Source organism: Buceros rhinoceros, unplaced genomic scaffold (assembly GCF_000710305.1).
Source record: "Buceros rhinoceros silvestris isolate BGI_N320 unplaced genomic scaffold, ASM71030v1 scaffold5693, whole genome shotgun sequence".
Lineage (NCBI taxonomy): Eukaryota > Metazoa > Chordata > Aves > Bucerotiformes > Bucerotidae > Buceros > Buceros rhinoceros.
Window position 1 is genome coordinate 22,478 of NW_010402942.1, and position 15,928 is coordinate 38,405.

General features: G+C 40.3%; 1 protein-coding gene across 1 annotated transcript in view; it reads left to right on the forward strand.

Annotated features, from left to right (window-relative positions):
• Window positions 1-15,928, forward strand: part of MYCT1 (myc target 1) — a 21,573-nt gene that overhangs the window by 5,276 nt on the left and 369 nt on the right. Inside the window, exon 2 of the mRNA XM_010132807.1 lies at window positions 15,684-15,928. Coding sequence (XP_010131109.1) covers window positions 15,684-15,928 — 245 coding nt within the window. The remainder of the gene's footprint in view (window positions 1-15,683) is intronic.

Consider the following 15,928-nt stretch of genomic DNA (forward strand, 5'->3'; position numbering starts at 1 on the left):
TAGCTTTAGCAGCAGCAAAAGAAGGCTCTGGGAGCTGCCTCAGCTGTCCTGCTGGAGACGTGGACTCACAAAGGCTATAATGTGGAGCCAGTTGTGGAGCACTTGACAGTAGATGTGGCAGTGGTAACGTCTGCCAGGCTACTACTCTTCCTAGTTTGATAGCTGGAAAAGACCAGCATAAACCAGAGTACCCCAGAGGGCCCCTATCCTGGTACACTGGGCATTGCTAATAAGGCAGAGGACTTCATTAAGCTAAAGATGCAATTCCTTTGCTGGCAGATAAGAGGAAGAGAAGGCATGACAGAGCCACTTATAGATGCTTTACATCACTGGAGACTTTTTTCTTAGTATAGAAAACCTTCAGGCTTGGAGTGGAACAAAGTAGGAGGAAAACATGACAAAATTAGAGCCTTGGATTCAGATGCATTATCAACCTCAAGGATGTATTTCCTGAATTGATATTTTTCTTCTGCTCCTCCGTTCCCTTTTCTCCCTTTCCAAAATTTCACCCTGGCATTGCATATTCTTCCTGGTATTTTAATTCATGACAATAATCCAAAATAGAGCAAGGTGATGGAAGACACTGCATCAACTGCATTTTTTTTTTTTGCAGTTGGTCTCTTTTTTTGTCACTTCTCTGTGTTTTGGAAAACCCCAGTGATTTTTAAAAGTGCAGTACTTGGCAGCATGTCACACATCATAAGGAGCTCATAGCACAAGGAATAAATGTATTCACAGGAGAAATAATCTCTTTCTGCAGTCTTTGGGTTAGATCGCATGCCCACAAGAGTTTGGAAATGTGATGTGGATAAGTGAGCTGCTTTCCTTTGAAATCACTCTGCTGGAGTCAGACAACTTCAGACTTCACAGGCTCCTGTTGTTGGAAGCAGCCCGAGTGAGAGAACTGAGAGAGGGAAAACCAAAATGCTTTCTTCCAACCTCATGTTGTAGTCCTGCTTTAGTGTTTTAGGGAATAATTCCTTCCAGTGCTTATCCAAAGTAGTAAGAAATTGTTCTATTCAGAAAACAGAGACTGAAAATGAGGATAGAGCCTTTTAGTGTGCAGATATGAGTATTGCCATGTCCCAAACCACCACACTGTATTTTTGATGACTAAGTAAGCAGTTCTCCACTCACAGTACTACTGGAGTCAATAAATGAAAACGTATTCCAGTGATAACTGACTTTGCCAGTTTTGATTTCTTTAACCTTGTTGCCTTTTTACATTTAGTAAAATGATATGTAAACAATAGCTAGAATTACCCACTAACAATAAGTATTAAAAGCAAACCAAATTCATCAATACATGGTGAGTGAGAGGGAAAGGAGCAAAATGGTCCCAGAAGAAGGGGTGGTCTATATTGATTTGGTGATATCAAACATATCTGAAAAAATGTAGCTGAGTTCTTTGGCCAGGAGCCTGTACTAATATCTCTCCCATGTCACAGACAGCCATATATAAATAAAATGCAGTCTTCTCACTAAATTTGCATTTCCCCATCTTGCATACACTAACTACATCTACAGTGACAATTTTCCTGCTCAGACTTCCCAGAATGCTTTATCATGCACTACCTTAACAAGTCTGTTTGCTTAACATTTTAATTTCAGAATCTGTCTTCTGGCTCATCAGGGATACTGATCCATCACTCGAGCCATGCAACTCAGGACTTTACCGCACGGTACATGATATTAAAGGACTCAAATCATTGAGCAGTCTTCTGTCCCCATCATGATGGAGTTTATATGTGAACAAACCATACTTCCAGCTTCTCCCCTCTCTTTTCCAATCAGATAAATGGCTCATACTTCCAGGTTTGTTATTATAGATTTTCTAGAGCCCTGCCAGTTCTTCATTGGTTGCCTGATCTTCCATCTTTTGACTAATATTTTCTCTTTTACTTATTCAAGCTGGAGCCTTTAAAAAAAAGTTGTACATCTCCAAAGCTACCTTTCCACACCCTTAAGACCTTTGAGAAAAAAAAAAAAAGCTTCTTGGAGAATGAAAAATATATCTATTGATGGTAGAAAAAGAGATTATTTTGAAAAGTATATAATTCAAATGCCCTCATTGATTGGTTCTCGTATTTGTCAGTGGCATGGGAATGTGGACAATATAAAAGTAGTCTAACAGATAAAACAGTAAATAGGAAGGAGGAATTTGTTTCCTAGTTTAATCAGAAAGCTCTCAGAATTTACTGCATGAAATGGAGAGGAAAATGTAGGAAAATACTTTTCCCTGTTTCTTAGCTCAGAAGATATTGATCAGATGGACTAATTAGAACATTATTCCTCTAAAATACCTACAAAACATCTGCACTAGAAATTTTTAGTTGTGTGAATGGTGTGAGTGCATAATATAAGGTAAAATGCAGAAAGGAGTATGCTTATACCCCTTTTTGTCAGTCTGGCACTGACAGACCATGTACTTGGGGCTGCAGATTTCCCCAATTCAATCAAATAATGCACCTGCAAGCACACCTGGCTTAGCGGCTGTGAGCTGTGTTAAGGTGATGGTCACATAAAGCCTCCTCCCACTCCTCCTACTAGAAACCTGCCAACACTGCACAAAATTTTTATCAACTTCAAAATGTGTTCAGACTCCTGAAGTGAAGATCCTAACATGGAGTAAAATACATTTATTCTTTCCAAATTCACTGAGAAACTAGAATAGTTTTATTTTCCTATGATCAACCTGAACTTAGAGAAGGATGGATCCCCTAAAAGGGAAATGAGCATACTGTGAGGCAGATTTTTAGTTGGGTTCCTCCATGTTTCAGGTCCCTATTTGAAAAATAGAGAAAACTTTCCTGTGCTGCTTTGTAGGAATATTGTCAAGAGAAAGATGATGATGTAAAATGTGACACAGAATCAGATAGAAAGACACTTCTGCTTTTGCAAATGCTTCCTGTAAATACACTGAGCTTTTTAAGGAACATTTCTCTGAGAAGCAAATGTACAACAAAGATATAAAATATGATATATTAAACAACACTATGAAAGAACGATAATGTTACATGCTTGAAATGTTTCCCTCTTTATTTCCAGTCTTAAATCTAGTGTACCTGCAAGTTCTCCCTCCTGCTCCTCAGTGAAATGTCATACGATGCCACAAATTTAATAGTGAAGCCATACTTTCAGATTATTTAACCAAGGGTCTCACTTGAATAAATAACTTTGAAGAAGAAAATTGATGAAGAAAATTGCAATGTATCCGCATGGTGAATTTGCAGAGATCAGGACTGTCAAAATCCAATACATCTCAGCAAGGTTTTTAGGACAGGGACCAGTTTTGGTTTTGCGTGTTATGAGTACTACACACTGGGACCTCAGAGAGACGCTGGCAACACAGTACACAGACAGAAACAAATGATAGCAATGCCAGAAAAACTCAGCTCCACCTATACAGGAACCGAGACAGACTTTTCTTTTACACTTCTTGAGAAGGGCTGTAGTGTTCTGCATCCTCCCAGGCCCAGCAGCATCAGAGTAATTTTTGATACCTGGCTTCTGGAGCAACAGAGATTTCCCCAGCTAATGGAAATCTCTTTTTTCCTGTTTAGATGAGATACTGATCCACGTGAAAGTCCTGTAATACAGATGTAGAAAACACCACATAACTAAATCACTTTGCGAGTGCTCAAGTTGTCAAAAGCTAATTTAAGTATTCCACATAATTTTGATACTGATCATGGTAGCTAGAGGACTGCTGGGGTGAGGGAGACTCATACTATCTTTCCTCTGCCTGAACCTTTCAAGATCTCTACAAGAAAGGGGGTTGCTGTCGTATCTACCAAGTCAATATCACCAAAAGATCTTCCTCTTTCCAGCAGCCCTGACCACAGGGTGAGCTGACTTGGTATGTGTCACAAGGCGGCAGCAGAGCAGCCTGGGCCAGTGACTCAAGCAGGACACAGCTTTCGTATAAATAGTGCTAATGGCGACAAGGGTGTGGGTTTAACTGAAGAAAGATAAAAGACAGCATGTGATGATGAGGCATTAGCAGTGGCAGCAACTGTGTTTGAACATCAGCCCTTCAGTGGCAACACGACAGCAGTGAATGTCATTTCTCTGTAACGCTCAGGGTCCCTGGCTCCTCCTCAGAAGTCCTCCATAAATATTCTTATGCCAAATGATGAAAAAAAATCTACGACTTTTAATCAAAAAGGAGGGCACTGCTCATCTTCCCCTTCTCAGCTTCAGGATGTAACATGTCTCTGTTCCCCCTCAGCTGTGGTGGAGAAGGGTTGATTTGTATGCAGCTCTTCAGTTGGATTTCTCATGCACACGGCAGTACAGCTTGCTGGCGTAGCTGTGCCTGTGTGCTTACTGACTTCCAGTGTTCCTGCAGAGAGCAAGAGATGCTGCACTGCACCTTCTAATGCTACTTATGCTGGTGTCAGACTGTTGTGGGAAGACAGCCCTTCCTCTGTGCTCCATCAGGGATAAGGTCATAGGTCAAATCTAAACATACCCTGTCCAGGCTGATTTCTCCAGGAGACAGAACTGTGTCTTAGTCTTATGCTGTGTTTTATTTTATTCCAGCTAAATTTTGTAGGTACCATTTTTTATCAACTGCTACACTATAGTTTTGTATGAAACCTACATAAAAAATTGTGAGATAAATAATTATATACTGTCATCTCAAAGGGTAGAATGATCAAGCTATTCCAAATTTAATATGATTTTGCTTATTTTGCTGTAAGTTGACAAGCACGTGGAAGTTATCACTTCCAGTACTGAAGCAAGGGGGATTATATCTATAGTCTGACCTTACATTTTGGAAGATAACATGTAAATCCATTCCAAGATCTTATGTGCAGGCTTGTCAGAGAGATAAAAGTAGATAATAATGAGAGACCCTTATTCTGACAAAACCAAAAAATAAAGAAGATCATGGTAGCTGGATGAAAGCCACAAACTATGTCATGAAGAGATCAGTCTTATTCTTGCACATTGTCTATTCAGAGCACGATTTCTTCCTTGTATATAAATTATTCTTTTAAAGTGAATCTGTCATCCTCAGGCTGTGTTTAGTTGCACCCTAATTACTGCTTCTTTCCTTCTTTCCCCACCCCCCATACAGCCATTGATTTGTCAAATGCTTAACCATCTTTAAAAGAAGGAATACAGATCTGTGGTAGTAGAAGGAAGAGGCAAAGTTTCTTCAGAGTATTATTTAAATATTAATCAAACGCAAAGTACATACACATTTTGGCAGTTACACCTACTGTACTGACCGAGTATGTGGTGCTGCTCGTTGCCACATGTTCTGCCAGAAGCGTCATTCTTTATTCCCTAACCAAATTCAGAAATCTCATCTTTAGGAAATCAAGAATTTTTTTCCAAGCACCACACCGGTGAATGTATTGGTACATGAATGTGTCATGTCATAAAAGGAGCTTCGTGCTGTGCTTTCAGCCCATGATAAAAACCCTGTAGCTGCATGCCTAGCTGCTAGAGCCTAGCAGGATTCAGATTCAGATGAGTTAGTCTCAGCACTTTGTGGGTAAAATGGTTCTGCCTCAGTTCTTCTGTAGAACCTGTTCAAGGAAAATGCACTGTATTTATACACAACTTCCCATTTTACCATTGTAATTCATTTAACCAGGAGTCAAAAATCTTTGTGAGCCAAATGAGTGGCTGTGGGTGGTGCCATCTTCCTTATTCAGAAGATTAATCTGAAGCATGGAGATGGAATGACATGCCCACAATCACAAAAGAAGAGCACAAAGTAAAAACAAGACCTTTTGTCTCTCGAAGATTATCTTCATTTCATTATACTACCCTTTTGTCTGGCGGGAAAAACAAAAGGAAAAGAAAATCCTGTCAATAACAGTATAGACAACCTCACTTTCCCCTGCTATTTAAGGTAGAAGCTTCACTTCCTATGCAAACTTCATAAAAAGTACTTATTCAGATTTTTAAATGTGTAGTAGTTAAGTTTGCTCCAAGGAACCCTGAGTTATTCTCCTAACATTGTCTATTCCCCTTGAACATGAAATGGAAAAGACTTATGTTAGTTTGATTTTCCCCATTGAAAATGGGACAATAGTGACTTAAGATTTATCTGTTAAATAACTTGAACAAAAAATCCATCAACAATACAAATATATACCACACTGTTATGAAACAATGCCTAGGAAATTTTCAGCAACATAACTGGGGGAGAAAACAGTAGTTCAATGTAATGCAAAAAACTTCTCTGGGCTCTGACAAATGTTTCCTGAAGCAAACAGCCAGGGTAGTTTCTACGTCTCAGCAGGGGCCTCTGCCCTGCTTCTCTGGATTCTTATTTGCAGAAGATAATGAATTCCCTGATACTGATATTTGAATTCACAATCCAGCATCTTAACATACCCTTATGGCATATTTGACCATTTAACTGATGTCTGTTAATTTTAAAACCTTTGCTTTAAAAAATTATGTTATATTGATGCCATCTCTCAGTTATACAGGGTAATGAAAGGATGAGCCAACCAAGCAGATGTGGCTTCTGTGGAAAATGTAGAAGTTATGCAGGAAGGATAAATGAAGGAGATTACTGATGACTGTTCATGGAGAAGTACAGGAGTCTCTAGGCAAGCAGAACCTGGACCAGCCTGGTGCAAACACAGCCTGCCAGACACCACTGGCTCACGTGGGACAGCACCAATGTCCCACTTCACACTGAGTCTTCAGCCTGGATCATTCTTCTTGGGTTGTGAAGAGTTCACTAATACTCCAGATCAGTAATCATCTCACTGAGAAATTATACCAGCATTTATCAGCTTGTGGTTGCACCGATTCTTGTGCGTAGTACTTAATTACACCTCACAGTGAAATAGATATTCACAGATGTATGTGGTGCAAGAGAAATTTCTTAAACTGACTGATGGTCACACAGGAAGTACTGGGATACTTTGAGAATACTCCGTATTCTCAAGGTAGAGAATACTCTGTATTCTCAAAAGGTTCACTACCTGTTCCCCAGGGAAGATAAATGTAGCAAAAGCATTACTGGATGCAGCTCAGGTATTACTGCAGTGAAAAATGTGGGAAAATCTGCTTTAAATACAGATTCCTCTTCCTGCTCCTTGGATACATGTTTATTGGATACTTTAGATCAGTATTCAGTGAAGCTCACAAACAGCTCCTCTTTCTCCCATTCTTCAACTTTCTGAATTTTCACCTGAAGAAGGCCTTAGTTTTAGCAATCTTAAGAAATAATGAGACTATAACTGGAATTAAACACTATTTTCATTGATGAATATTTTTGAACCGGCAATACATAGCAAGGTCCGTCAGCAGAATGCTCTGTGGCAGTATTTCAAAGGCAGTACATTTGTGACTGAGAAGAGACCGTTTCTGAGAAACGTTACAGTCTGGGGCTCCAGTGGATTTCCTTTAGCTTCTACCAAGACACTATGTTTTATGTGTCTGTTTCATTCATTTTGTCTGTGTCAATACATGATGTACATCTGAAATGAGAGTAAGAGAGTAAGAGGAACAGAATTGGGAAGGGGAGATTGCTCCTCTCCTGTGAAGCAGGGGAAGGGGGAGAGAGATTGCACAGCTAAGGGCAAGGAGCAGGTCCTGCCTCTTGGGTGATGGAAAGAGACACCTGAGACCCAGGGGCAAATGTACAGAGGTTGCAGCACTTCCAAAAAACACTACATTGAGAACCACTGTTTACTGGACAGGTTGAAGTGTGGCCTTTATTTACTCAGTGTGCCTGTCACTCTGAGTTTTCTCTCTTTTAAAATATTCTAATTTATATTTGGATAAAACTTGGACTTTCCATATAAACACTTCTTGGACTTTTGTGGGTTCTCACAGTAAGGGCAAGCTCCACCTGAAGCTGTGTCAGGAAGTCTTTTCTCAGACCACAGACCACAGAACTGCTGTGGTGGTACTGAGGATGATTTAAAATTATTCCTTACCCTACCGTCTTCATATTAACCTGAAAACTTGAGCTTTTTTCTAACACTGGATGTCTTCTGTTTTCTTAAATGTAGCATATGCACATGGGTATTTCCTCCTTAATTTTAAGAATTTTAGGAAATCTTACGTCATTTTAAGTTTTCACTCCAGTCACTTGTTCTCTGTTTGTATAGGAAATGATTTTATTCTCAGGATATGTAAATAATTTTATCAATATCAAAAAATAATCTTATCAATTAAGTAACGGCTATAATGTCATATTGCACTGTGGCAAATTGTGGTTTACTGTCTGATTTAGGTTCATACAGAAGCTTAGGCTTATGCTTATGCTTGCTCTGATTTTGTGAGGTCAGTAACAATGCCTTGCCAGAGGACTGTTTGCTGCAAATGCGAAAAAGATCAGAATTATATTACTGTCTCCGTCATGCATTATCAATCATAACAAAACCACGCAGTAACGAAGTTTCTATCTCTGTCTGCTTAAAGGAATCTTTGCTTCTTTTTATGTAGTTATGCCAAAGGCTTTAAATTAAACATGCTGACATCTCTATCTTAGATGTTTCCTTCTGATTATTACAATTACTCTTTACTTATGATTCCAGTAACAATCAGCTACCAGTAATATCAAGGGAACATCATTAACTCCGAGGTGGTTTGTGGGATATTGATACCACTCTTCTGGCTTTTTATCACAACGAATTATGGTATTAGTAAACAAAACAAATGCACTCTGGTGCATGGAGATCATTCTGGACATCACTGTTGATGGCGAGACATAGGAATTTAAGAACAGACTGAGCCTCATGTTTCTCCGTCAGCACACAAGTTTGCACAAAGCCACAAAACTGGACAAGCATTACTTCACCAAGCATCCAAATGTTTCTTCTGTGCATCACTCTGCCTTACTTCCAAAGCCTCTGCAAAATGCCAGTCCTAAGTGCTTAAGGCAATGCAATTCAGAGTTTTTCTCAGATATGAGGCACTAATAATGTCTCTGTCATCTTTCCTTGGAATGTTTCTTCTTAGTTATTTCTGACACTCCATTTTATTAAAATTAAGGTGGTTTATGTGTGGTTTAGATTTCCAACATATATTTCCAGCAGAGGGCAATCTTGTTCCTAGGCTGGTTGCTCACTCCTGACGTTAACCCTCTGACGGCCAGACATCTTCTTTGCATTTCAATCAGAGAATTAATCGAAGGGCACAGACTGCATTTTTTCCCCCCTCATCATTTACTTAATAATTTTGCAGGCCTTTCCGGGGCCTATTTTCTTCTTTAGATCAAAGAAAGTCTTAGAAACTGCACAAAATAATGTCAGTAAGGACCTTGAGCTGTCATCTGTACTCTCCTTTTTTCAAGGCAGGATTAACAATAATACAACAACTCTTGACTGATACTGTTTTTTAAAACCTTTAGTGGGGGTAGGTGTAGCACCTACCTGGGTTATCTATCTAGTTCTTGCCTGTCCTCATAGATAGAGACATATCTCTTAACTTCCTTTGCTCTGTTTTCAACCAGTTCTTTTTATTTTGTCTTCGGTGGATGTAAAACCAACTGTTTAGTTACTAGGGCAAGTGAGAGAATTACTTTCTGTTGTTGCAGAAAAAAATCTCACACTAGCACAGGCCAAGTAAAACACCCCTCTAGCAAGCTGCATCTGAATGCAGAGCACTGACATTTCTGACAGCCTATCTTACTTATTTTTTCTCATGTCCTGCACAGTCTGCTTTTCTTTCAGTTTCTTTTCTTTTTCTTTTTTTTTTTTCCCCAGATGCCACCATTGTCATCTCTTTGTTTTCTGAAGGTCACAACTATCTGAACCACCTTGCGCTGTAGCCTGTCACTTACTTTTTCCACAAGAGTCGCATGTGACCTTTCTAAAACTTTGCCATGACTAAGATCACAGCTGGTTGATACTACACAGCAACTGATTCACCCACCCAACTGAATCATGGAGTGCCTGCAAATGATTAATGAGGCTGTTTTGCTAATACAATTAGTGACAAAGATTGGGAAGATGGTAATGTCAACACTTGTCAGATAGAGAGAAATTGATTTTTGAACTCAGCATGACAACAGCAGAACAGTAGTTGGCTACTGATACCAACTCCAACTTTAAATGAAGTTTTCTTGAAGCTCGTAGAACCAGCATAAAATTTTAAGTAGTTCAAATCACTTCAAACTTTCTGTGGTGGGAAAAAGTGGTGGCTGTTTGGGCCCAGGGTATTCTTCCTTTCCAAATTTACTGCCCAAGATGCATGAGGAGGAGTTGCTGCACCCTGTCCAGCTTAGAGATGTACATTTGCTACAGCTGTAGGAAGATGCTATGAGTTTTTTCAAACTTTGATGGACGCTGGCTGCTTCTGTCTGGTTTTGCACAAATAAAGTGGTGTTATGAACATCTGCTGATGACTTACCTGGAAGCCTGAGACAATGAGACTCCTGTCAAACAGTGTCTGAACAAGTCAGATTACTAATTTGATTTGTAAAATGTGATTCATGCTTTAATACACTAGCTGGTGCTCTTTGCTAAGCTGTGCGCTTTCAGGCATGAATTCCCATACTGGTCTGTATGTTTTTAATACTGACTTTTGTGGCTGAGCTTTCATTTCAGGAAAAAATATAGCGTGAGAGAGAGGTGGTGCTGGATTTTTCCATGTCTGAGATCAAACCCTCTACCAATTGTCAAGGCTTTTCAACTTTGGTCAAGACAAGGTGTGTGTGCACAAGCGTATGTGCATGTGGAGGGAAGGTTGCTTACTTAGACCTAAGTTTTGAGTCACTGGCATATGACATAACATAAAGATAAGAGAGCTCACAGAAATATGACAAGGAAGGAATTAAAATGGAAATAAATTTAATAAAATTTTGATTGAAGTTATAAAAATTGATCTTCTTCGCTGTACAGCATGGTGGTACGTTCTGATGCTTCTCATTGCTAATACATCTGAAATCTATGAGCTTGTACATTCTTCATAAAAGCTGCTGGAGCCCACATGGGATAAAATTTGTATGTCAGGTGCACAATGCCTCATGCTAGTTTTGGGCAGGTGGAAGAAAATAAAAATGGGAAAGTTACTCTCTGTTGCCGAAGTAAATTAATGAAATCTCGCTCTACCATAATATGAGTAAAACATCTCTATAGCAGCTAAGTTTGAATGCTGAACAATGCCATTCTCGACTGACGAGCTATCATCTTACCACTTCCAATAAGTTTAAGATAAAACTACTTAATTAATTCTCTTTTAATAAAGCAATTACAAAAAATTAACAGCTTGACAACATAAAGAAGATTATAGTATTTGAAAGTCACCCACTAGAAATCAAGTCAAATGTGTAGGTGTCACCTCACCCTATGGGTGTTTTCTGCCTCCTTACACTTAGCAATACCATGAGCAGAACAGATGCTTAGAAAGCTGATGGGCTCTTGATTAGCTTTATTAGCTATTATTGCCAAAGATGCATTTCAAATTCAAGCCATGTGTGCACAGCCTGACTAAAAGATAATTTTCTATTTGTCTTCCCTTTTCATGCAGTACTTTGTCATGTCTTCCCTCACACCACCCTGGTCCTTGCTCTGAGATGCTCTCATTGGAGCAGCTACTTACATGATTTGGAAAGGTATTACTATCCCTTCATATACTTGGCCAGCTGAAAAGTTTACAAATGTATATATTTGTGAGCATGGGGCAAGGAAGATGTGCCCACCTTAACTTTACACCCTGCAGAGCTGATCATAAGGCTATAGGAAAGAAGCAAGTCCTGAGGATTTCCTGCGTTTGGGAAGCAAAATGCTGTTCCAGCTCATTGCAGCCAGAGCTGAGGGCAAGAGGGAGATTCCTTGGGAAAAGGAACTCTCAGTACAAACGTGTTTTGAAATCATAGGCATGTATTGCTATCTGATATGGTCCATCCATGAAAGGAAAACCCATGAAACCTTCACAGAAGTAAGAGATTAACTTGAGTATGTCTGCAAAAATCCTGCTAAGCTCTGTGATAGAGGCATCGCAAAAAGCAAATCTGTCTTCTGAAGATTTTGGGTTACCCAGGGATGGACAATTCCAGGTAGGAACTGTGTTGCTGATTTTTGGCAAGGTATATTGCAAAGGGAGAAAGGAGAGGAAAGTAGTCCATTTTCTCAGACTTACAGATTGGTCTGAGCCCCCTTTGGCTGGCCTTGCTACTGATGTCCAGGCTGGATGGGAGGAACTTGTTTCAGCGCCATAACTAGGAAGAGCACCTTATCAGCTAGTCTATCATTTTTACTAATAACATGTCCAAATATCTCCCATGTGGATCCTATAGAGTGTTAAGGACTTGCTAGAGGCTATCAACTTGATAGGATATATAGTAACACTTCATATATGCAGTTCATGGAAAGTTATGAAAGCCGTAAAGAAACCTGCAACAACCAAGAAGCAGCTTTGCACAGCAGACACAACAATCCCCTGTACAAACTTGCAGTATTGCATTTGCTTAACATCACGTGAAGAAATCAGAGAGAAGGGAATAGAGAAGCTTCAGAAGGAATTACCTGATCTTAAAAGATGTTGGGCTGAGAGACACATGCTGACTTGGTATTCAGGTCTGGGGTAACATCCAGAAGTCATGAGTGGGTGTTACTGTGGGTTCCGAATCTCCAGTCTTTTTTGCATGGTCGCATTGGAAGTACCATAGACAAGAAAGGTAATGTAGCTAGCATAGTCAGTGTCTTCATTTCCTTATCCTTTTATTTCTGGCTTTGTACCATGAAGTCTGTCCTGCATTGTTGAAAAAAACCTTTGTCCTTCACCTCAGCTAGTATTAGAGGTGAGAGTGGATAAATTGACTGAGGGGGGGGTACCAAGTCTTTTCAGTTATGGCATAATAAAATAAAGCAGGCAATGTGAGCAGCCTGAGAAACACACAGATCAAAACGTGTTTGGGGGACCAGCACCTGGGGAGTTATTGTTATTGGCAACATCCCTACCTTATCCCTAATGTTTGGGTTTTGGGGTTATTTTTTCCTTAAACAAGAGGCGAGAATGACATGCACAGCTCTCAGGAATCCATAAGATATTCTCATGGCTCCTTGGGAGACACCTTGTGTTAGTATTGCTCTGACTCTCCTGAAAGGCTAGTTCTGCCCTGGCACTGCCCAGATTAAGGAAGAGAAAAACAACTCTGTGAAAGCCAACTGTTCCCCTGAAAATCCCAGGTGCAGCAAGTCCCACTCTGCCTTTGATCTTTTTCTCTGTTTGGCAGTATTTTCTCTAATGTACCCGAGGGCTGTGATCATTGGACATTCTGAAGAGGAAATCAATGGGCATAGATTTACAATTCTTCAATGTAAGTTTTTAGAATTGAGTTACATTTCAGTGAAATTCATCCTCTGCAGACAGTAAATAAAAAACAAGTTCTGCCTATTAGTGGGAACCACAGTTCCCACTGAAGTCAGGGAGAGTCTAGGAATAGAAAGAATGAAGTGTCTGTAACCAATGGATCTGGCAATATTTCTATAATAAGAACCAAAAAGAATTAAATGTAGGTCCAAATGGAAATGAGAGCGCTGGGAGTGCTACATGGAGACTGCAGTAGCCAGCGTAAACCCAGCTGAGTTTCCCTAGGGAATAATTTGACCCTCTGTTTTCACATTCATGCATAGAGGTAGAAAAATAAAAGAATCAAAGAAGCTAAAGAAAATGAAGACATTATCCAAAGGGATAATTGTTTGTGCTGTACCTCCAGCACACGGGAACAGCACGTGGGAAGGACTGAAGAGCTGCACTTGATACTTTTGTCAATTCCCTCATCTGCCTTAAACAGTTTGAATTGCTGATTCGATTATACAGGTGGTGAAAATTATGGCTAGAGGGATGCAGAAACAAATCCTCACTACAGGGCATGGCAGCTCCAGAGCCAGATACACTTGTGTGGCTTGTTGTGCTTCTGCTTACACTCAAGGATGCTGAGCCCCACAGAACCCCCCTTCACCTCTCCACTGCTGCGGCTGAGAGCCCAAGCCTGAGGAGGAATATCAGGTGGCAGCACAGAGCCCTGTGCCTGGGGCATCCCTTGGCAGTCTCAAAATATAATAACATAACTAGCATTTCAGCTGAGGTACAAGAGAAATCAGCCTAAGAAAGGACTATTTCTTGTTTCATTTTCCCATAGCCACACAGAGACAGCAGTACTCAGGCTGCAGCTCTAGGACTTGGGAAGTGCTGTCTTTAGGACACTCCCTGTCAACTGGAAGTAGTCAAACTCTGCCTCTCCCTTCCCACCTTCAGGAGTATGGGTAGGAACTTGTGGTAACAAAATGTATTAGATCCATTAAATTGGCATAAGAGGCTGTTCCTGATAGAAAGGGGCACAATAAGGCCTGCAATGTCTCTGAAGATGTTTTATAAATGGGAGAACCTTGATGAGTTTGTCAGAAGGCTGTTTACGGTGATGGAGCTCTGATCTGCAGCCAGGAGTTGCAGTGCAGGATCTGCCTGTAGATTCTTGCAAAAAAGCAGACCAGACAATCCTCCTTTGAATTTAGCATGCACAGTCAAGAGTTTCTTAGTTGTAATAATGGAGGCTTAAAGAAAAATTGAATTTTAGAGTCTAGTCCTCCTCTGAACAAAAGGATAACAAAGCATTCCCAAAAGGGAGCAGTGCTCTGCATGCATCCCATGCTTTCTCCTCCCCAGTGCTTGCTTTGTCTTCCCACTTGAAAAGGGTTATGGTAAGAAGTTTATCTGAAAGCCAAGGTTACAAGCAAGCAACGGTAGGATTGTACAGCTATCAGAAGTATCAGTGGCTTAGTTAGAGCTTAGATTTTCTGAGCCTCATGGAACATCAAGTCTACCCTGAAAAATGTAAGGTAGGAGATTCAAGGTGTTGTCAGTAATTCATGATACTGTTCGTCCTGTCTAGTCTAGAACCACACCTGCAAAAGCATGTAGGGTGAATATACTACCCCTCTGGAAGGATTTAATGGACAGCAGCAAGGGCTAGGCCCAAATTTAATGCTGCTTGGAGTCCCCACCCAGAAACCTGTGAAAATTTTATGCTAAACTTTCTGTTGCTCAAGGAGCTAGTTTTCCACAGCTACAAATATGAATCACATAGCTAACAACTTTTCACTGAAGGAAGAAAAGTAGGAAGGTAGGTAAGGAAGGTAATAGTAACTAATTTTTAAAGTGCAATTATACTAATAACCATTTACGTCTCCCCTGATGGAAAGAAAGCAGATGGAAAGCAGAAGCTACATCACTGTTGTAACAGGTGAGTTTGCAAACACATGCATATAGAACATAAACATCTGTAAAGAGAATGACAAGTCTGCATAAATCCACACCTCATATTGCCCACAGAAGCAAAGGCTTGGTAGTTTTATAACACACCTTGGGCCTGGGGAGTGGCTGATTCAGAGAGAGACTAAAGACTCTCATTGGTAGAGAAAATGGTATTAAATGCAAGCTATATTCAGGGTGATGTTGAATCATGCAAATTAAAGAAAAAACAGTGTATAGTGAGAGCAATCTGAACTGCTGTGTTTGTGTTGTAAAATTCATGTATTAGATGAACTGTAGATGTGGTGTTAAGGAACATGAACTAGTGGTGACTTGGCAGTCACCAATGAAAATGACTGTATGATTCTGTGATTCTATATAAAGATCTCAGGTTTGTTCATCTTTTAAGGAGACTGCCATCTTCAGTTCGTTTTCTGGCAGGAAAATCCTTCAGAGTTAAAGAAATAACTTTGCTGTGTATTTTTGCTGTATTTCAGAGCAGATAACAATAGCCTTCACAGTGTCCATGGTGGTTGGACTGGTGATTGGAGGAATCATCTGGGCATTGTTCACTTGTTTGTCCCGTCGCAGAGCTAGTGCCCACATTTCCCAGGGGAGTTCCTCAGCCTTCAGCCGTCGGTCCAGACCTTCCTCCCAAGGCCACACTACTGGCCGGACTGGATTTTACCGCAACAGCAGCTGCGAACGTCGGAGCAAACTCAGCTTGGCCAGCCTCACCTTC